General features: G+C 36.9%; 1 protein-coding gene across 4 annotated transcripts in view; it reads right to left on the reverse strand.

Moving 5' to 3' along the window:
- LOC121285855 (calcium/calmodulin-dependent protein kinase kinase 2-like) overlaps positions 1 to 22,929 on the reverse strand; it is a 102,837-nt gene that overhangs the window by 46,225 nt on the left and 33,683 nt on the right. For 3 of the 4 annotated variants that reach the window (XM_041202751.1, XM_041202749.1, XM_041202750.1), the window contains 4 exons: positions 12,171 to 12,218; positions 11,537 to 11,590; positions 10,647 to 10,698; positions 7,903 to 8,036 (listed from right to left, as the gene is read on the reverse strand). In XM_041202751.1, the coding sequence (XP_041058685.1) occupies positions 7,903 to 8,036; positions 10,647 to 10,698; positions 11,537 to 11,590; positions 12,171 to 12,218 (288 nt within the window). The remainder of the gene's footprint in view (positions 1 to 7,902; positions 8,037 to 10,646; positions 10,699 to 11,536; positions 11,591 to 12,170; positions 12,219 to 22,929) is intronic. The other variant, XM_041202752.1, reaches the window with a different exon arrangement.

Below are 22,929 nucleotides of genomic sequence, written 5' to 3' on the forward strand. Positions count from 1 at the left end.
AAGATACAAAAACATTTTTATTGGCTTGAATTGCATAGGGACGTAGTCAAATAGTGTAGAACAGGTCTCGTGTTAGGTAATAGGGAAACCACAAGCAGTGTTAAGCCAGCACTTTTAATTCCAATTCTAATATTTGAAGAGCCTTTTTACTAGGGTCATAATTGATTGTGTGGGACCCCTCTCTAAGACCAAAAGTGGAAATCAGTACTTACTGGCAATAATGGATGTACCTACCAGGTTTTCTGAAGCAATGCCTTTGAGGAAGATTACAGCAAAGAAAATTGTGGAAGAGTTAACTAAATTTTTTTTACAAGATATGGTTTACCTCAAGAAATACAATCAGATCAGGGTTCAAATTTCATGTCATAGTTGTTTAAGGAAGTAATGAACAGTCTGGAGATAAAACAATTTAAGTCAACAACTTACCATCCTGAGTCACAAGGGGCTTTGGAAAGTAGTCTTTTTTAAATATATAAAGAGCAAGCGAATAACTAGGAAAAGAGTAGGGCCAATTAGGGACAGCAGAGGTAATGTATGTAGGGACTCGGAAGACGTGGGTACAGTCCTCAATGAATACATTGCATTGGTCTTCACAATGAAAAAGTACGTTCCAGGTATAGGCATCAGGGTGGGGCACTGTGAAATATTTGAGAAAACTAACATAGAGAGAGAGGAGGTACTAGCGGGTTTAGTGGCCTTAAAAGTGGATAAATCCACAGGCCCGGATGAGATGTATCCCAGGCTGTTGAGAGGCAAGGGAAGAGATATCAGGGGCCCTGGCAGTAATTTTCAAATCCTCTCTGGTCACAAGTGAGATGCCAGAGGACTGGAGGACTGTTAACATTGTCCCATTATTTAAAAAGGGAGGAAAGGATAGACCAAGAAATTATGAGCCAGTCTAACTTTGGTGGTGGGGAATTTACTAAAAGAATTCTGAGGGACAGAATATATCTGCACTTGGAGAGACATGGATTAATCAGGGATAGTCTGTACGGATTTGTTAAGGAAAGATCGTGTTTGACAAATTTGATCAAATTTTTTGGGGGAGGTAACTAGGAGTGGTAATGCATTTGATGTGGTCTACATGGACTTTAGCAAGGCTTTTGATAAGGTCCCTCATGGCAGACTGGTCAAGAAAGTAAGAAGCCCATGGGATTTAAGGCAAAGTGGCACGTTGGATCCAGGGTATGTTGGGAGTCTGGAACTCACTGCCTGAAAGGGTGGTTGAGTCAGAGACTCTCATAACATTTAAGTATTTAGATATTCACTTGCGTTGCCATAGCCTCCAGGGCTATGGGCCAAGTGCTGGAAAACGGGATAAGTGTAGTCAGATCTTTGTTGACTGGTGCGGACACGATGGGCTGAATGGCCTCCTTCTGTTCTGTAAACGTCTATGAGATGGCATCAAACTCTAAAAACTACGACGACAGTGTATAGTCAGAATTATCCACAGGATTGGGATAGGGGAATTCCATTCTTGTTATTTGCTATTAGCATCAACTTTAGTTTTTAGGTTTTAAACTAGTTCCAAAAGGTTTTAGTCCTTTTTAACTAGTTTATGGTCATGAGGTAAGGGGACCATTGAAATTGATTCATGAGAAATTGGTGGGTCAAATTTCAGAAACTACTCTTCTGGATTATGTATCAAACTTTAGAGAGAGATTGGACACAGTACGTGAGTTGGCCAGGGAACAATTAAAAGATATCACAGCAAGTGATGAAAATGAAAGCAGACAGGAAAGCTACAGCTCATAGTTTTGTTGCTGCGGAGAAAGTGTTAGTTCTGTTACCAGTACTGGGTGACTCATTAAAGGCAAGGTTTAGTGGGCCTTAAAGGATTGAAAAGAAACTGAGTGAAGTAAATTATTTAATAAATACTCCAGTTATAAGAAGCAGAGGGGGTGTCATGTAAATATGCTTACAAAGTACTTTGACAGTGAAAAGAACCAAAAGGTGGGAGATATTGAGAAAGTAGTAGAAATGCAGGATTCTGAAATTGATTTTCCTCCTAATCAAATTATATAATGAGGGGGTACTTTGAAAATTTAAATGTAATATTGAGTTACCTTGCAGTCAAGTGTCAAAGTGATTTGGGAAAGCTATTGTGGTCACACAAAGATATTTCTGTAAATAAGCTGGGAAAGACAAATTTGGCAATACATTATGTAAGTGTAGAAGTTTCATCTTTGCTAAGACAACATCCTTACATATTTAATCTGGCAAAATTATCACATGTACAGAAAGAAACCAAATTCATGCTTCAAAATTATATCATTGAGTCTAGTTGCAGTAACCAGAGTTCATCTATTGTGTTGGTACCTAAACCAGATGGAACACAATGTGTGGACTATGAAAATGCAGTGACAAAAGCGGATTCATATCCTACATCATGGTTGGAAGATTGTATTGAGAAAGTGGGACAATCAAAATTTGTCACAAAGATTGACTTGCTAAAAGGATATTGGCAAGTACCATTATCAGTGAGAGCAAAGGAGATATCAGCTTTTGTGATGCCAGATAGACTATGTCAGTTCAAAGTCATACTGTTTGGTATGAAAAGAGCATCTGCAACATTTCAAAGACTGACAAAGTAATTGCAGCTCTGAGCAATTGTGCTGTTTATATTAACGACTTGATAGTTTTCAGTCAGGCATGGGAGGAGCATTTACAACATGTAGAAGAATTATTTACTCAATTGCAAGAAGCTAATTTGGTGATAAACTTGGATAGAAGTGAATGTGCAAAAGCGCAAATTACGTATCCAGGCCATACCATTGGACATGGTAAGGTGGCTCTGAGAGATGTGAAAGTCAAGGCTATTGTGGATTTCCCCGTATCTACAACAAAATGAGAAGTTTTGAGATTTCTGGGCATGAGTAGGTTTTATTGGAAATTTGTATCAAATTTTAGCAGTGTGGTTGCTGCACTGATTGAACTATTAAAAAAGAACAAGAAGTTTTAACAGACACAGGAGTATCAGAAGGCATTTCACGGTTGGAAAAGTGTATTAACTACAACACCAGTCTTGGCAGTACCCAATTATGCCAAGCAATTTAAGTTAGCCTTTGGTGCAAGTGATATAGGCATTAGGCTGTACTGTTATAAGATGAAGACAATGGAATTGAAAAACCGATAGAATATTTTTCACAGAAGTTGAATGTATAACACAGAAGACATTCAACAATCGAAAAGGAGATTTTGGGTCTGGTGTTAGCAGTGCAGCATTTTGAGATTTATGTTGCAAACAATTTGTTAGAAACAATTGTTTATACAGGCCACAATCCTTTAAAGCTTATGGTCAAATTTTGAGAAAGAAGTGCAAGTCTATTCAGATGGAGTTTATTACTGCAACCATTTAATCTACAGATTATACATGTAACAGGATGAGAAAACCTGATTGCAAAAGCCTTTTCAAGAATTTGAAGCGTAAAGGGAAAATTGGACATTTAAAACCTGGACACTGAACTGAAATGATTTCTGTTGATACAAAGGATTTGTATATATATTATGTTAATACACTACTATATTAACAGATGCATGTAAGTTTATAGATAAATATAGGAGATAGTATAAGATGGGTTAATAAAAATGAAGCCGTGTTTTTAAATCTTGATGGTTCATTTTTATAATAAGGAGGGGGATGTCAGGAAGATATAATAATTCTCAATGTTATTGGAATTTATTGTAAAATAGTGGTGTGTGTGTGTGAGAGAGAGACAGAGAGAGACTTAATTGGATTAAAGGCATCTGGTCTGAAGGCTTTGATGTGGTAAAAGATGAGCTAGGTTTGAAATGTTAAGTAGATGAACATAGGTGTCAAGGAAACATTTACATTTTTCAATAAATCAGACTAGATTGTTTTCAAAGGAAGGTTGAAATGTGTCACCTATCCAGGTGAAGTTCAGAAACAGTGGGCTGAATTTTGCCATTGGCGAGCAGGGGGCGGGGCCCGCGCACCGACACGCAAAATGACGCGGGATGACATCGGGGGAACCCCTGACATCATCCCGCTCCATTTAAATCTTCAGAAAGGTGGGCCCACAGCAAAATCAGCTGCGGGCCTACCAACCTGTCAATGGCCAATTGAGGCCATTGACAGGATTAAAACAATTAAAGGACCTGCCCGTCCAACCGTAAGGTTGGCGGGCAGGCCAAGAGCTCCGGCGGGGAATAGAAAAAACATGAAACCTCATTCACCAGCAGGATGAGGTTTCATGTAGGGATTTAAAAAGTTCAATTAAGTTTTAGTGAAATTTATGAACATGTCACATGAGGGGGACATGTTAAGGTTTTTTTTCTAATTTTTACTGTTTTTACAACTGTCAGCGATCTCCCTGAGGCAGCACTTCGCCCCCCCCTCCACCCCCCTGCCCACACAGCTTCCTTCCGGGTGTCTCGGTGGGTGGGCCTTAATTGGCTCACCCACTTAAAATGGCGGCAGGGTCTGCTTCTCCGGTGGGGATTGGCTCCCCGCCTACCGGATATTAGGTTGGGCTCGCCCGCCCGGAAGACAGAAAATTCTGCCTAGTGTGTTTATTTTTCCCAAAATTACTGGTAAAACTTAGTACTATGAGAGGTTTTTATGATGAGGGAGGTAAAGTCCAAAGATATAGTGAAACAATGGGAATTTGCATTCAAGGGGGATAATATGTATAAAGCAGCAAAAGCGATGTGTAAGGGTAGACATTTTAAGATCTAACAAGTGTGAAAAGCCTTTAGCATCTAAACCTCAAGCTGCTGTCTACAAAGAACTGAAGTTAAGGAAACTCACTTTGAATTGGATTGTCAGGGTATCATGTTTCTTTGCCTGGATCTTTTTAATACCTGTGTGTCTTACCGTTGCCTTAACGAAAGTGTAACTGGGAGTCAGATTAATTAGGGGATTTAGAAGTTATTATAGTAGTAATTTGTAGACATTTGTATGTGCTTAAAATAATTTCTCTTATTAATAAATGTTTAATTTAGTTTTGCAAAAACCCATAAGGCTCGGTGGTCTTACTGCTATTGAATTCAAAGCCCGCATCTCGAAACATACAAACTGAAAAAAGTAGTTGTTGCAGTTGTCTCAAGTTTCCCTCTGGGATTTGAACAACTCAGAATTAACCATCGGCTCTGCCATAACACTTCCATCACTGACCTCAGGCCATCCAGATACTTGAGCAGGGTCTAAAAGGCACAGAAATCGGAAGTAATCTATTTCTACCAATCAGGGCCGTTGTTAACTAGGGGTTTCGGATTCCTTAATCGGGGAGTGCTGAGAATGTGGAACTTACTACCATAGGGAATGGTTGAAGTGAATAGTATTGAACGCATTTAAGGGGAGGCTAGATAGGTATGAAGGAGAAAGGGATAGAGGGTTAGATAAGAAAATATAGGAGCATAAATACCAGCATGGCCTGATGGGGTCAAGTGGCCCGTTTCTGTGCTATATATTCAATGCTGTTCTATGTTACACCCAAAATCAGAGATGAACATAACAGAAATGACCATCAATCCAAATAACTTGTGAATTAAACACATGTGGGGACCACAAACTAAGAAATGTTATTTACTGCAAACTATATTGCTTGTCAAATAACTTCAGGATTTTTTTCCAGCACATTATCTGGAAGATTGGAATTTGTGAATTACAGGGACAAAAAAAAAGTGGAAAAAATGTGGGAACAAGAATGATTTGACAGCCTATTTTATGTAAAGCAGAAGAATACCAAACAGCCAAAAACAGGCATGCTGAAATGAAGGGGGTTACAGAGGGAGAATGAAAAACAAAGAAGAAAACATACATTAGAATAATTAACACACATTACCTCTTGAGCATACAGATAAGTAGGTCCCACACTACCAACTTGAATGGACCACAATGATTAAAAGTAAAGACTAGACCAGGCATCGTAGTGTTTCTGAGACTTTGTCCAAAAAGCTTGTTTTATGAGCAGAATTCAAATGGGACCATATTTTCACCTTTTATTTTAAAGGAAAAATTGTTTGTGTTTCTTCATATTTTACAACATCATTAAATTAGACTAAAGTATGATGTTTGAAATCTATGATCTATTGGAATGAAAAAATAGCAAACATGACCCCTGTAACAATCATTTTGTTTTTCTCTTCCTCTATTCTTCTCCTAAATCAATGTTCCTTTATGTGAAGTTGTTCGTTATTTGCTGATCCATCCTCTAGTACAGTACCTTGAATAGAGGTTGTTATTCAAGTGTGAGCTTCAACAGTGAGTATACATGTTTGTGTGCATCAAGGACCAAAGGTTAAGGACTAGGGGGCGGTGGATTGGGCATTAAATAATCAAGCCCAATCTTGTCCTTACCCAATGTCTACAAGCTTGCCTTTTGTAGCATTTCTAAAGCAGTGAAAAAGCCACCCATCAATGTGTCAAAAAGTTTAATTTAGTTGTTGAGAATGCTAATGACACAACACCTAATTCAAAAAGGATATTTTAGCAAGCTGGCCCTGGACACATAATAAGCTCTATTATGAGATGTTCAGTAGGAAAAACAGCCTCAAAGTTTCTGAATTGTAATATCAAGAGCGTGCTGCTAATTATTTTGAGGATCAAGTGGGAAGTATGTAAGAAGTTGTGAGACTTAAAGTAGAAAACACGAGCAAAGCATGAATATTGCACTGGACACAAATATACACACATGAAAGTTAACGGAGTATGTAAGAACACTGAACTGACACTAAGCAAGAGATTAAAAATGGCAGGATTATGCAAATTCCTATCATGACATGTATAATGTAAAGAGTGGGCTGAATGAAGACACTTCCATGGACCAAGTTACTCCACCCCCGCTCTCAATATTAAACTGAACTTGCATACAATGACGGACACAGAATAAAATAAATCATAATCTTTAAGACGTGAGCAGAATCACTTCTTATGAGCGAACTATTATAGACCTTCTCAGGAGGAAAATTCAGAAGGCATGCAGGGCTACAGAGATAGGAGCATAGAATTTATAATTTGCGCCATATTATTTACACAGCCCATGATTTACAAAGTATATTATTTCAATGTGTTCATAAAAAGTGAGTAAGCATAAATGTATAATAGCATAGTGATTATGCAAAACCCAATGGATAAGTGTGTTTATTTATTTATATGGTACCATGTGATCTATTTGCATGTTGCTTCCTATGTCCTCAGTGTTAAGAGTCACCTTCTCCTCCTACAGCTACACTGTGATAAATCTGCTAATATTTCTATAGTCATGCTCTCTGGCAAAAAAAAATCTGCATTCTTCCATTATTTCCAACTCCCTTCTTCAGTAACATCACTAACTATAGGTGTGAGCTACAGTAAAATACTCAGTTTTTTATAAGACCTTCACAAAACCATAACTAGAAGAAAATTTTTTTTATTTACTTTTTGCAAATCTTCATTAACCTACTTTTAGAAGAACAGAAATCTATACAACAGTTCTGAAAACAGGCAAATAATTCTTTAGTGCTTGCCAACATTGTGCCCCTTTTTCACTACCTTTTTTGGAGTGGAAAAATGAGGTACATAATTTCATACAACGATGATATTCTGCAACCAATCCTCAAACAGTTTCCAGGGGCTGGTAATAAAAAGCAACTTAAAAATCTGTTGAAATGTAATAAAGAGATTCTTAAATGATTGAAGTGAAACATTATTGCTTACATTGTCAGGAACATGACAAAGACAGTTCTCAGAAGTGCTCACTTTTTAAAGGAACCATTAAACGCTAATAAGATTTGATTAAAATCTGATACAGTATTTTAAAAATGCCTAAGATGACAAGTTATGTTCACATATATATGGATGCAGATGGGAAATTTGATAACCCAAATTGCTTCCATATAACTATACTTCTGCCAGAACTTGTTGGAGAGTGTAATGGAGAGAGGAAAAGTAAAACATACTTCAACTAGTTTGACGACATTTGGATGATCCAACTTCTTCAAAATGGCAATTTCTTGGTACACACTATCCAAAGGCCCTTTCTGCTGTGCAGAGATTTGTGGAACAGCTTTGGCACCTCGAGGTGGGGGACGACCTAGACAACAGAACAGGATCATTATCTGCTAGCTTGCCACATACTAAAATTAATGGCTCATCATAAGCAACCCTTCCTCACAATTTTGTATTACAGCATGAAATAAATGATAACTTCTTTAAAAAGTTACATTTGTTGTTCATCTAAACAGTCCAATGACAGTATAAATGTTATGCCAGGGAAAGGCATTATATCCTTTCAATCTAATAGTAGAAAACTTTGAGGGTTGGAATGAGTGAGTGATCATACACATTAGTGTGAAACAATAGCTGCAATTTTCTGATCCAGAGCTGTCAGCAGGAGCAGCACCTGTTGGAGCTGCATCTTGGGAAATTTCAGGCTGCATCCTTAATTCCCCAAATTGCACAATGAGTACATTTGCATTATGTAATCGATCAATAAAGTTTATTTCTCTTCCCTGAAATCACAGTGAAATTGAATTTAGCTTTTTTATATATGTTACCTTTTCTATTCCTTTAGCTTTGTCCAGGCACTTTCCCCACTGTATGATTGATATTTTCCCATTCTACAGGGTCTTATCTGCTTCTTTTATTTATTCATGGGATGTGAGCATCGCTGGCTAGGCCAACATGTATTACCCATCCCTAATTAGCCTTGAGAAATTGGTGGTGAACTGCCTTCTTGAACCGCTTGCAGTCCATGTGGTGTAGGTACACCCACCGTGCTTTTAGGGAGTTCCAGGGTTTTGACCTAGTAACAGTGAAGGAATGGCGATATACTTCCAAGTCAGGATGATGAGGGGCTTGGAGGCAAACTTCCAGGTGGCGGTGTTTCCTCTTACAGTAACATAGATTTTCCTTTCAAATCTCCACCTTCGCTCAATTTCACATGGTCCATCTCCAACCCTTCCCTTCCTTAACTTCTCTGCTTCCATTTCTGGTGATAGACTATAACTAATATTCAATATAAACCCACTAACTCCCATAGCTACCTTGACTACACTTCTTCACACCCTACACCCTGGAAGGGTTCCATTCCATTCTCCTAGTTCCTTCTTCTCTGTCACATCTGTTGCAATAATGCAACCTTGCAACCTTCTACACCGACGCTTCTGAGATGTCTTCTTTTTTCTTTAACCAAGGATTCCCCCCAAACCCTCCACTGTGGTTGACAGTGTCCTCGACCGTATGTGCCACATTTCCCATGCCTCTGCTCTCACTCCTACCTCCCCCTCCCAGAACCACTATAGGATTCCCCCTTGTCATCACCTTCAACTCCAACAACCTCCATATTCAACAGACCACTTCAGTGTGATGCCACCACCAAACACATAGCTTCCCCCATCACTCCCTTCAGTGCTTTGAAGGATTGTTCCCTCTGTGATACCTTGGTCCACTTCTCAATCATCCCCAATACCCATCCCATCCCATGGCACCTTTCCATGCAAACACAGGAGATGTAACATCTGCCCTTTTACCTCCTCTCTCCTCAACGTCCACCGTACATGTACTCCTTTCAATTTCATATACTGTATTTACTGCTCACAATGTGGTCTTCTCTACATTGGGCAGACTAAACGCAGATTGGGTGAACGCTTTGTAGAACAATTCTGTTCAGTCAGAAGCATGAACCTGAGCTTCCGGTGATCTGTCAGTTTAATTTTCCACCTTGATCCCATGCTGACATCTTGGTCCTTGGCCTGCTGTATTGTTCCAGTGAAACTCAATGTAAGCTTGAGGAAGAGCACCTCATCTTTCAATTAGGCACTTTACAGTCTCAACATTGAGATCAATTACAGACCATAAACCCAGTTCCACCATTTTATTTCCTTTTCTTTGCACCTGCTCTAGGTACATCTTTTGCATCTTTCTTTTCTTGCCCATCACCAATCCCTTTGGCTCTCTATGACTAACTCTTCTGTCAGTCAATCTCTCCTATCTTCCACCCTATCACAGACCTTCCTTTGTCCTTGTCCCACCCACCCCTTGCTCAAAACCTCTAATATTTCCCAGTTCTGATGAAAGATCATCAACCTGAAATGTAAACTCTGTTTCTCTCTCCATTGATGCTGGCTGACCTGCTGAGTATTTCTAGCACTTTCTGTTCCTTTAAGGATATTCCTTTCTTCCATCTGGGGAAATTTATCTCCACTTTTTGGAATATGGCTGAGACTGAAAGCTGTTCTTATGGAAAAGTGGGAGAATCAGTGTTCATGATCTCCATGATAGCACAACATCTTGAACATCAATTTTATTTGCAAACTGAAAATTTATTTGATTTTCTCAATCTATTTAAAATTATGAAGGTATGGGACACACCAGGGAGCAATAGAATATTTCCAGTGGGTGAGGGGTTTAGGATGTAAATGTAGGTATAAGATCAAATGCTAGAAATTTAGGATACAGTACAGGAGAAACATTTTCCAAACAGGGTAGTGAAGCTGAGAAGGCACTACTAGAGTCAGTATTTGAAAGTAAGTGGGATAAACCAATGCGACAAAAAGGTGAGTACATGGAATTAGAACTATTACTCGCATAGAGCATGAATACCAATATGTATTGATTGGGCCAAATGACCCATTTCCATATTGTAACTTCAAGGACTGCCAATTTTGCAGTACATTTTTAAAAAAACCTGCACCATACTTACGTGGAAATCCAGCTTGCCTCATTAACTTCTTCTTAGAAAGGACTTTCATTGCCTAGCAAGAAAGTTTAATTAATATTAGTGAAGCCTTTTAATTCAAAAAATCATTAAACTTTAATCTGACAAATGACAACAAGAATCAGTAACCCTGAATTTCAGAAAACATTGAAAAAATAGTTATATTTATTGGATTAGACAATAAACAGCATTATATCAAAGAAAATAAGAACAGAAATTAGACTTCAGTTATGTTATCCTATATCTACAATTACCTACATAAAAATCTGTGATATGAAATTCCCATTCAACGTGGGATCTGTTTAACCCATAGCAAAATCATATTTTGAAAATGTAATTATGCACAATAAAATGCAAAGTGCAGAGTATTAAATAAAAATAACTTCAGTTGGAGAAACATTAAACTTTGTGGAATTGGAATATTTTCACCTAGAAATACAATTGTTTCTACATAAGCCTATAAATATCACTATAGCTTTATTTATACCGTCATACAAGAACATAGATACTTTCACATCATCAAGTGTAAATAAAATATCTGATTGAAATAAAATCAGAATGCAAGTGATGTCTGAAATACTGTATCATAATGCAGAGCTGCTAACTTCAGTTGTCAATAAAAAGTAATGTTTCATATGTTTAATCTGTATACAATTCAATCATGTTTTGGGTCAATTAATGAATGCTTAGTATGTGAGTTGAACAGATTTTTTACAGATCAAAAATGTTTTTCTGTATCCATTGCTAGTAAGCTGTTCTTATTTTTTCTGAGAATTGGATGTAAATTTTTTGCATCAACATAAAATATGAAAAATGTAAATGGTCTTGGTTTAGAACACCCAATAAGAGAAATGTTTGATTTATTCAGCACATACATAGTAGGTGTTATCATCTTCGTTGTATGCCAATTTGACAACTCCATAGGAACCCTGCACAAAAGAACACAATACATTCAGAAGACAATTATGTGGCATAATTCATCAATTATAACCACACTGTGAATTTCCAAATGCTTTATAAAGCACATGTAAAATGAATTCACTGTCAGCAAGAGAGGGTGCTTTTGGAAACAGAAGGGGAGGTTACATTAGTAGAACACTAGAATTAATTGATGACTAATGTATAAATTATGCATCACATGGATATTAAAGTCAACAAAGCTTTAAATGTTAGTAAGAAAATTTAAGTAGCTCAGCAGGGATGGAACATGATCTGTCAGTCACTGTAGAGCTAGTTCATGCAAAGACTAGACAGGAGGGAGGGAGCGCTTTGCTAGGATGCTCAATTTCCAAATACATGGTAAAGCTTTCCTAGATGTAGGGAGCGTGGAGACTATTGCATATCTAAACTCTTGACCACAAAGATTATCTGCAAAAAATATTACTTCACATTTCTAATATTCAGCAAAGTACAGCCGCAAAAGCAACAGCATAGAAGCATGATTAAGAGTATTTAAGAACAAATGTTCAAAGTAAAAATTATTTTGTATTCTGATTTCTTGATGCTCACCTTTCCGATTTCATCTTTTAGCTTGTACTGGTTTAACTGCACACAATCCTATTGATGAAAGATATAAGTGAACAAAAATCAATAAATAAAATATTATTAGAACACTGGCTATCAGAGCCACAGATATCCAGCAGTGGCCAATGAATCATGCCTCAGTGGTTTTTAATTTGCAAATTCATGGGAAAGTCAATCTTTTCGCATGCCAGCATTCTCACTCATCCTAAAGCGACAATACTTCTTAAATTATAACCATTTCAATGCACTGAGTAAGATAACCTAAATTAATAAGAGGGAGCTTCTTGTGTTTGTGTACACAAAAATATAAAGCTGTTAATTCAGGCTTGTTCGACTTCTGAGAATGCGCAACATACAACAATTTAATTATTTTTTTTATTAGTTTCCCGAATACAATAATAGAAATATTGTTGCAATAAACTGAATTACTCACTTACTCAATTTTTTAGGACTATTTGGATAAAGCAAATACCATTGTGTTTTCAGTCAACAACCTTGCAATATTAAGAGGCAATTCTAGGATGGGGAAGCTTCACTGCCAGGTTTGATCCTGTCCAGATACTTTCCAGCACGAATCCACAACCACAAGCAGTAGTCTGGCAGATTAGTCAGTAAGGCCAGCAGGAACAACAGTTTAGTGTTAATAGTACTGGGTCTACCAATCCAGAGGTTGTGGTTTCAAATCCCACAATTCAATAAATCTATTTATTTGTGGGATAGGCCAGACCATTACCATAAAAGTTGCCAGACTGTTGCAAAACTCAACTGGTTTATTAACATCCTTCAGTGAAAGAAATCTCTCAATGAAAGTGACTTACATGCCTGTCCCACACTATGTGACTAAAGAACTTTGAGTGACTAAGGTTGGGGAACAAATACTACCTTGCAAGTGTAACTCATACCCGAAGAACAAATACAAATATATTGAAACAGTTTGGAACCTATAAAGGTTTCTGGAACCTGGTACAGTTCTAGCAGACATGTGGTAGGATGGTGACATCACAAACTTTGGCTTTTTATTATAGTATCTTTTATGCTCAAAACCAGTTTAACTGCACACAATCCTAGTTGTGAAAGAATATAAAAAAAAACCAAAACACAAGCAAGAAACAACTATACAATGATAATGCAAACAATTTAATATTTTTTCATAAATTTACCAGATTTGACAATAAGCATAGCTTATTGAACAGATACAAGTTCAAAATGTCCATGTTCACATTGTACTTGAAATATTGTGGTACAAATCTAAGACACAATAAAGCCACTTAAATGTACAAAATAAACAAAGATGATGCTGGCCATTCCAACCATCTTGGTCATCCATCCAAAAAGGTCATACAGTTTCTTTCTTTATGTCATCCAACCAAATTTGAATCAGGATGAAAAAAAGAAATCCATGTACCAAATTGTCACTATTTCCTGAAGTGTGAAATTGGGTAAAGCTTTAGGATGCAACTGCTGCCTCATATTTTTGATATCAGATATCAAGCCTATTAATGCAAATTTCCATACAAAAATTGTTGATCGTGCCGAGCCACAAGTAGAACCTCTAAACAACTCTAAAATTTGTCCTTAATCCTAAAGGTGATTGGCTGAAACAACAGAATACCAGCTTAACTTTACAAAACAACATTAAATTGCACCAAGGTACATTCAATTTGAACCTTAGAGCACACAAATCATTATGAACTAAAGGGTATTACATTGTCTCATTATGTTTTAAGCTTTAAATCTTATTCTAATTCTCCAGTAAAAACATTCTTTGGAAAAAGAGTTTGCCTCTTCCGAAAACTGACTATGCTCATCTCTCACAATCTAATTCTTTTAGGTTTCCTCTCTATCTTTGTTTTTCACTGCCTTATAAATTGCGAACTTCACCTGCTTTTTAAAAATTTTTCTATGGAAAAGAAATGCTCCAGTACATGGCAGAAGGTCCACGCTTGTGTCACCAAGCAAGATAGATGACCTGAAGGGCCGCAATGTCCATTCGCATGCCACTTTGCATGGTACATCTTAAGAATACTTCACATTTTATAGGGGCTAATAACATTATTTTGATTGATATAGAATGGCAGATGGATGCAGAAAGTATATTAATCACAATTACAAGTTATCACAACCCTTCATCTCATGAAGCACCCTCTCAGCTCGTCACTATCCAAAATACTATACAAAAGTGTTCTAAGATGTAATAAAGAAAAAGATAAATTGATTGTAATTCTTGTGAACTCCATTCAACATTACAACTTATCAAGAAATAGACTGGAATTTGAGACTTTTCTTGATTGCAAAAATCTGATAAATGTACTGAGATTTGGCTTCCTTAATCATGGATATCTTTTGAAAGTAAGACTTGCAAAAAAAGCTCCCTTTGGAAAATGAGCGAAGTGAATCGTGACTCATCACTCTGCAGACCAATGAGCTGACTCAGGCAAAATAAGACATTTTGAATAGATTTTTGAAACATTTTAGTAAAAGGCTTAATCTAAATAGCACTAAATTCTTTTTCCAGAAACCTATTTCCCACACATGCTATTTGGTTACAAAAGACATTCTTCTAATTTGCTTTAATTTTAGACTTATTAATTTTGCAGGATGTGGTAAAATAAGGGTTTGGTCCACAATCGCCATATGTTGATCCTATAATCTCACAAAAACCATTATAGAGAGGGGATTTTGGCAAATTTTATTATTAATTTCCATCGGTTTTCCCATTCTATTTGATCTTTACCTAAACATCCTTTTAATTATTAAAAAAGTTAATCCACTGCCTCCACCTAGTGGTCACTGTACATGTAGTCGGTTCAACTTCCCACATCATTACTTTATTTTGACAAGGACCATGTTCAGTCTGAAATGATATGGAATTTACAAATATTTATGAAGAGAGGGCTCCAGGAGATCTAAATCTAAATTGCGCTGAGCTAACTGATCAGCTGAGGTACTGACAGCAGCAGAATTGACTTTGTTGCCCCTGAGTGAAGAAGGGTAAATTAATCATATTTCCTGCACATGTGTTTAGTCATCAGATGAGGACAGGATCCAGCTTGACTGTGTCAGCTCCTGCAGCTGACAAGTCTGCTGACAGTTGCTGTCTTGACTTACACACTAAGAACAACTGCTTGGCACCTGTGGAATTATGATCCACAGTAAATGTGCACAATGGAGGTTCAGAGGGTGGGGGAAAAGGTGAGAGAAGGAAATTAGTACACAAAGGATAAAGGAAAAAGTCCAATATTGAGCTACCAATTTTAAAAAATGTGATTCATTGCAGGGAGTGCTGCACGATTAGTTGAAGATATGCTTAGAAAACAAAGGAGTGGGAAACCACACACAGAAGACACCACTGATCCAATTACTTCTTGGAAAGTAAAGTAAAGGAGTGTTTAGGAAGAGGCTGTGTATTCATTTGTGGCATATAAGTAGAATCACTGGGCACAAGTAAAAAGATCTCCAAGTTCTTTCAAAAAAGGGATGTATCAACAAAAATAACTTGTTTCAAATAGGCATTAGCATTAAGTCAAAGACTCAAGCAATACAGGCACATATTAAAGGTGTTCTGTTCCAAAAATCCTTGCTTTCCTCTCATTGAATATGTACAGGTTGCTACAAAATGCTGATTTTTCTGTAACTACGTAATTATTGGAATCTGCAGCGCTGATGTGATGTTTAGTCCGTTCCAAAATTGGAAGCAGAGCACAAGGTCAGGGAAGGGGCTTTGACTGCAGAACAGGTGGGGTGAGGGGGTGTGCAATGGGTGTGGCGGGGGTCAGGGAGTATGTGTAGGGAACACAACACATAAGGGAGGGAGGGTGGTTGTGCTCATGGTATACAAATGTTACACTGCCATTTGCAGTTGTAAACGCTTACATAAAAGTGAGACCAAAATTAATGGGGAGAAGGTTTTGTTTATAATACAGCATAGAATTAAATGATTGGTTTTATGCAGGATTCGTTTTATTAATCTATATTTCAGCAAATTGGTACACCTCAGATGACATGCAATATTTGAACCTGTAAGAAAAATATGACATTTAATTTTTACGTAACAGATGTGCAACATGGCACATGTCCTTTACCTAGATTAACAGATTTACATTAGTTACAAACAATAACGAGGTTTTTTTTTAAAACTCACTCTCGCTAATTCACTATCGGTAAATTAATTTGAAATTAAAAATGTTTCTTTATGAGAATGTCAATCTGAATGTGGCTAGCTTAACAAATGCAACAGATGAGCTGAAATCAGAGGATTACAAGAGAAGGGTTTATAAAATCCTGCAGAAAATGTTTTCACAGAACCTTGGGTACTGATGGACCATCATGCCTGTGTTAAGTTACCCTACTGGAGTCCTCTTCTGCAATCCCATTTTCCTGCACTTTCCCTTATACTACAAAGGGATATAGATAGGTTAAATGAGTGGGCAAAGATCTGGCAAATGGACTATAATGTGGGCAAATGTGAAATTGTCCATTTTGGCAGGAAGAATAAAAGAAGCAAATTACCTAACTGGCGAGAGATTGCAGAGCTCCGAGATGCAGAGGGATCTGGGTGTCCTCGTGCATAAATTGCAAAAGGTTAGTATGCGCATACAGCAAGTAATTCAGAAAACTAACAGAATGTTATCATTTATTGCAAGGGGAGTTGAATATAAAAGTAGGGAGGTTATGTTTCAGTTATACAGGGCATTGGTGAGATCACATCTGGAGTACTGCTGGTCTTATTTAAAGAAGGATGTAAATACATTGGAGGCTGTTCAGAGGTGGTGTTCTGCCACAGTGGATGATAAATGCTAAGGTGCTCAAATCCCAGAGGGAAATGGGAAACAACTGCCACAACTGCAAATTGTATTTTTATTTTGAGATGCACGCCTTGAATTCAGTAGTAACAAGTCCCCCGAGTCTTAGAAGTTTTTTGCAAAACTAAATTAAACATTTATTAATAAAATAAATAATTTTAAGCACATACTTAGGTCTACTAATTACTACTATGATAACGACTAGCTCCCCTAATTAATCTGACTCCCAGTTACACCCCCGTTAAGGCAACAGCAAAAACAAAATAGATTTTAACAGACCAAGGCAAAGCACATAACACCTTGGACAAGGATATTCACAGTGAATTCTCTTAGCTTTGGTTCCTATAGGCAGCAGCTTGGTACTTAGAAGCTGGAGGCTTTTCACACGTGTGTTAGATCTTAGGATGCCTTCTTCCTACACATAACCTTCTATCTTTCATATATATTTTCCCCTTTGAATGCAAATTTCATTGTTCGGACTTTACCTTTCTAATAATAAAAATCTTTCATAGTACCAATTTTATCAGTAAGCTTTGAGAAAAATAAATGCACTGTTTGGCTTCTTTTGGCTTAGTGTAACATTTCACATTTCATACATTCTTTTGAAATTCAAACTAATCTGGCTTACCGAAAAATGCAACTTTTCCTTTAAACATTCTAAAACTTCAGCCATGTTTATTTATTTAGAACTTCAAACCTAGCTTCTCTTCTGACCAGCTGTCTTTAATTTAATTAAGTCCCCCCCCACACACAGACACACAAGCACTACGTGGACCCTACCATTCCTACTTTACAATTAATCCCAATAACATTATAAAAATTATTATATTTTCATGACAGGTTTACTAGACTAATACCTGGAATGGGAGGGTTGTCTTATGAGGAAAGGTTGAACAAGCTAGGCTCGTGTCTGCTAGAGTTTAGAAGAGTGAGAGGTGACTTGATTAAAGTATATAAGATCCTGAGGCATCTTGACAGGGTGGATGTGGAAAGGATGTTTCCACTTGTGGGAGAATCTAGAACTAGGGTACACTGTTTAAAAATAAGGGGTCACCCATTTAAGACAGAGATGAGGATTTTTTTCTCTCAGAGGGTAGGAGGGAATGTGGAGTTGAGGTTAAAATCAGATCAGTCATGATCTTATTGAATGGCAGAACAGGCCGAGGGGCCGAGTGGCCTACTCCTGCTACCATTTTGTATGTTTGAATGCTTCAATATTTTTCTCCTTTTATTTCCTGTTAAATGTTGTGATTGACTCAGTTTTAATAGCTTCTTGTATTAAACAATTTTACATCCTAATAATCTCTCCCTTGTTTCTACCAGGAATCCTGCATTTATGCTTTGTTAATTCTTCATACTGGTGGAAATAAGTCTTTCACAATTTATTCTCGCAATACTTTGGATAATTTTGAGCAATAACTAGCAACCCCCCCACCCCTCACCCAATAACCTTTCCTGCTTCAGTAAATATGGCCCTCATTTTTTAAGTTTATGAATTATATCCTCTCATCTCTGGCAACAGCCTAATGAATCGACAGTTCACCTATTCCACAATTCCAGCATTCTTCTGATAACATGATGCTCAAAATTTCATGGAGTATTGCATGACTCTGTCTTATAGAGATTTTTGCCACCGTTTTGCTTTTACACTCAAAGCCATCAAACATAAAAGTCAGAATCCCATTTCCTCTTTTTATTGATTTTTCTACCTACAATCCTGCATCTGTACCATTAGATCTTTCTGTTACCCCACAATACTGAGAATTTTGCTATTAAGCTTCATTTTTATTTTCTGTTTCTGCTCCACTTCCAAAATGTACTATCATATTTATCTACATTTGATATAAATTTACCTTTATATGTGTTCTCCTATACCACTTAATTTCTTCTTTACAGTTTTTCACATCACAATTTAGTGTCATCATAGTTCTTTTCTCATATCTAGATCATTTATTTGTAAGGAGAACAAGAAATGATTCAACGCAAGTCTTTGTGGCATGCCACTAACTACACTTTATTAATAAATAATCACTTTTCCCATAATCTCTACTTTTTAAACATTCAGCTAACCCTCTAACCAGGTAACCACTTTACCTTTAATATCATGGGCCTTAACCTTCGCAACATCTCATAGGTCTTCATCAAAAGATTTGATATTTTGAAACTGGTTCTGTGCAATAAAAAGTCTCAGTTGCAATAATGGAATTTAATGATTTTTTATCTCCACCAAGACTGTTTTTAGTTAGAAATTCTGTACCATAATATAAAATTAAAAAGAATTTTTTTTAAAAATTGCCTCTCAATAGGAAAAGACTCAAGCTTTAAAAACATTGCAATTGATGTGCCTGAAGCAAAGTATTTTTATCCGTATAAGGGTCTGTTTAGTTATGATGTATGATGACTCATGCTTAGCTACTTCATATTGATATAAGATTTCTATCAGATGGGCTTGTTTTCGTTATAGACAGATTTTCCCTTAAAAAGGAATGGATCCTAAGCAAAGTGATTAATCCTTCAAATACATGACTAATTTTTCCATTAATTTTTGAATCTGTTTTTTCTTATTCCTGTGACCATGACATAAGCTACCGAGTGAGGCCTCCAGATTGATGAAGCATTGCCCTTCTGCTAAGAATTCTGGATATAATGTAACTGAGGATTGTTGCTTCTGGGTAAAGTCCACTCTATTAAAGTAATGAATAAGAATGGAGGTCAAAAATCTCACCAATTACAGTTTTAGTGGTAGAAGAACCTGTCCATAGGAGAAGTAAAGGAAAGGAAACCTGAAAAACCATGAGAAAACATTGTAAAATAAAAAATCAGGAGAAATAAATCAATAAAACATAAAGGATAATATTAACATGAAACAGAACATCTGAACATACAATGAAATACGATGAAAAACGGAGGAATTTTAAAAAGTGTCAAAAACAGATGAAAACATCGATGGAAAACATCAATTGCATAGAATCAAGCACACAATATACACAAAAGGAATGGAAATGACTGAAAATACAGAAATTAGGAACAAGAGTAGACCATTCAATTCCACCATTCAACTAAATCATATGCTTCAACTCCATTTATCTGTCCTTGATTAATATTCCCCGATGCCCTTCTCTAATAAAAAAAAATCAGTCTATCCCAGTATTGAAATTTTCAATTGATCCAACATAACTGCATTTTTGGGAGAGTATCCCACATTTCCACTGTCTAATTTGTGGAAGAAAGCTTTCTGATTTCATTCCTAAATGGCCGAGTTCTAATATTTACTTTGTATTTGTTAGGGATTCCTACACCAGAAGAAATAAATTCTCTGTATCTAATTTATTGGATCTTTTTATCATTTTAAACATCTCAATTAAATCGCCTTCTAAACTTAAGGAATACAACCTAAATTCATACTAATTAATGTTGGAGAATAAGTTAGCTCCTTAAGCCTTAAATTTGCTACACACTTCAATGTGCTAACCATAATCTTGCTGAAGTTTGGCAATTCATAGCAAGAACACTAGGTAGATCAACTGATAATCAATATTCGTGTGTCTGAACAAAAACTATTACTTCAACCCTCCCTTTTATGATGTTCATACCGGGAATCTGATCAAAATGTGGAAATAGCAGGTATGGAAATTGGTTTACCATGCCGGTTAAATGATAACAGATGGTGGGAAGTTAAAAAAGGGGAGGTTACATGTAGATTTAATATTTTGAAATAGTAATTCAAATTGAACAGGCCAATAATATTGCTAATCCTGCCCATGAATGACTTGCGCCACCCTAACAAAAATTTAACCAGGTCCCATTTATTTATTTTTTCGCCCTCTCCCTCTCTTAAATAGCCATTTAGGTGGTTCTATAAAGTTGCATTCAGACTGAAGTACGTTATGGAAACTAGGGAATATTTATTGTACATCACGGGGTGCAGTCTAAACGTCGAAGAGAACAAGGTCTGAAATCTGCTACTGTTGAGGGGGCTGCAAGTTAAATATAATCAACCACATTTTCCACCCTAATGCAAGTGGCAGCAGATGATTAAGCAAATGTCAAATTCCTGATGATATTTTGTGTTCAGTACAAAACTGCTATCAATTTGTGTGAGGGGAACAGTTAATTTATTATTTAATTGTTAAATACGCTCCTTGTCTGATTCTTGGTGTGTTACAATGCAGAATAATGAGCATCATTGTCTAATATGGTAATTATGGTTGCCATTAGGCAAGAATTTTGCTTAATAAAACACATATACAATATGGCATCACAAAGTAGCTCAAATATCACATTTGTATTGGATAAACTTCAAAATTAGAAAAAACCTATACTTTAATAATAAAATCAGGTTTCTCAGAAAAGATGCAAAAGTAATTGCTTTGAAGTGTATTGATGGTGTCAGAACATTATTGCAATGAACAATTATGACAATTAAAGAAAGGGCTTCCTGAATTAATAAAGACTAAATCAAGTTCATCAATATGTTAAATTATATCTGAATAATATATATAGTCCGAACTTTGTGTGCTTACAGGAAAGTCATGTTATGCTATTTCTGTTATGCTGTGTATTAGGTTTAAGCTGATGTTTAAGTTTGCAGTTATATTATGCTTACCCTCCAGTCATGTCTAGTTTTCAGCATTATGGGCCACATGACCACTCCCTTCTGTTATGTCAATAAGGCAAGAAATCCAAAACTGTATGTATTAATTTTTTTTCAAGTTTTAAAACGGACTTTCTGCTGAACAAAAAAGATGGCTGCTACAAGTCATGTCAAAGGACCACAGGATTGGCCCTTTGTTCTGGAAGCTCCCAACAGAAGTTACAAGAACAAAAGAATCCTCCTGCCATCATCATGGAATCTCATCCCTAATTGTAAGGACATATAATCACAAAACCTTGGGACTCGCAGATCGATATTTACTATTCCTGTAGAGTTGTTAACAGACCCATCTCACATTCGAGACTGTACAGGTCCATTTCAAAGGGGGACTGTTAAGGGGACAATGGACATCATTTATATCTCGATAAGCAGAGTCAAAGGGTCTGCCTAAACAATGGCTTCCTGACAATAACCTCATTATGGATGGAACACTTTCAAACGTTAATGGCTGGGACATTAGCAGTCCTGAAACCAAAGCCAGTCCCAGACAATAGATAAATATCCTCCTTGACATCACTGTGGAGAAAGAAGGTCACATGACTCGAGCGACCATGTTGAAATCTCTATAATCCTTTGAGAAATGAGAAACCCCCAGACTGCTGCTTTAACACCAACCAGAAAGAGCTCCAGCAGCTCCCAGCTGAACAAGCAGCCAGCCACCATCTTTCAACTCCTTGAAGCATGTTTGATTTTAGAAGTCTCTGATCATTGCCTACCAAGCAGTCTAAGCACAGTGCCACATCGTCATTTGTTTCAAGGACTGCCTTGCTGTTGTACACAACCAGAAACTCATCTGCACTCAACTCTGCCATGAAGGAAACAGCCTCCAGTCTATGATTTCTTGGACTCTGGAAATCACATGAACTAATATTCATTTGTGTTTTTTGTAAAAAGCTGTTGTTGCCCATAGTTGTAAATATTCATCTTTTCTATTCCCCCCTTACTGTATATGTGTGTGTATGACGTTGCTAACACTCACCCACCACTCTCCCCTGCCTCCCCCTGACTGGGGGTTTGAATGTGAATAAACTAATCTTCTGAGTTAATCATAATGCAAGTTTCATGCAAGCTATTAGCAAATTGGATCACACAAACTGAGGGTTTGGGGAAACAAGACACAGCTGACTTTAAAAATAATTCAAAAAACACCTCTGCTTATGCACAGACAGGGAGGGGATTAAGAAGTTCAGTTTCTCTCTCTCCTGTCCGTAACACTTCACACTAGCTGTTTTCCCTGATGCCAGCCCATGACATTCCCCAGACTAGCATTCCAACGCCAGAAAAAGTG

This window comes from Carcharodon carcharias, chromosome 13 (genome assembly GCF_017639515.1).
Source record: "Carcharodon carcharias isolate sCarCar2 chromosome 13, sCarCar2.pri, whole genome shotgun sequence".
Classification (NCBI taxonomy): Eukaryota; Metazoa; Chordata; class Chondrichthyes; order Lamniformes; family Lamnidae; genus Carcharodon; species Carcharodon carcharias.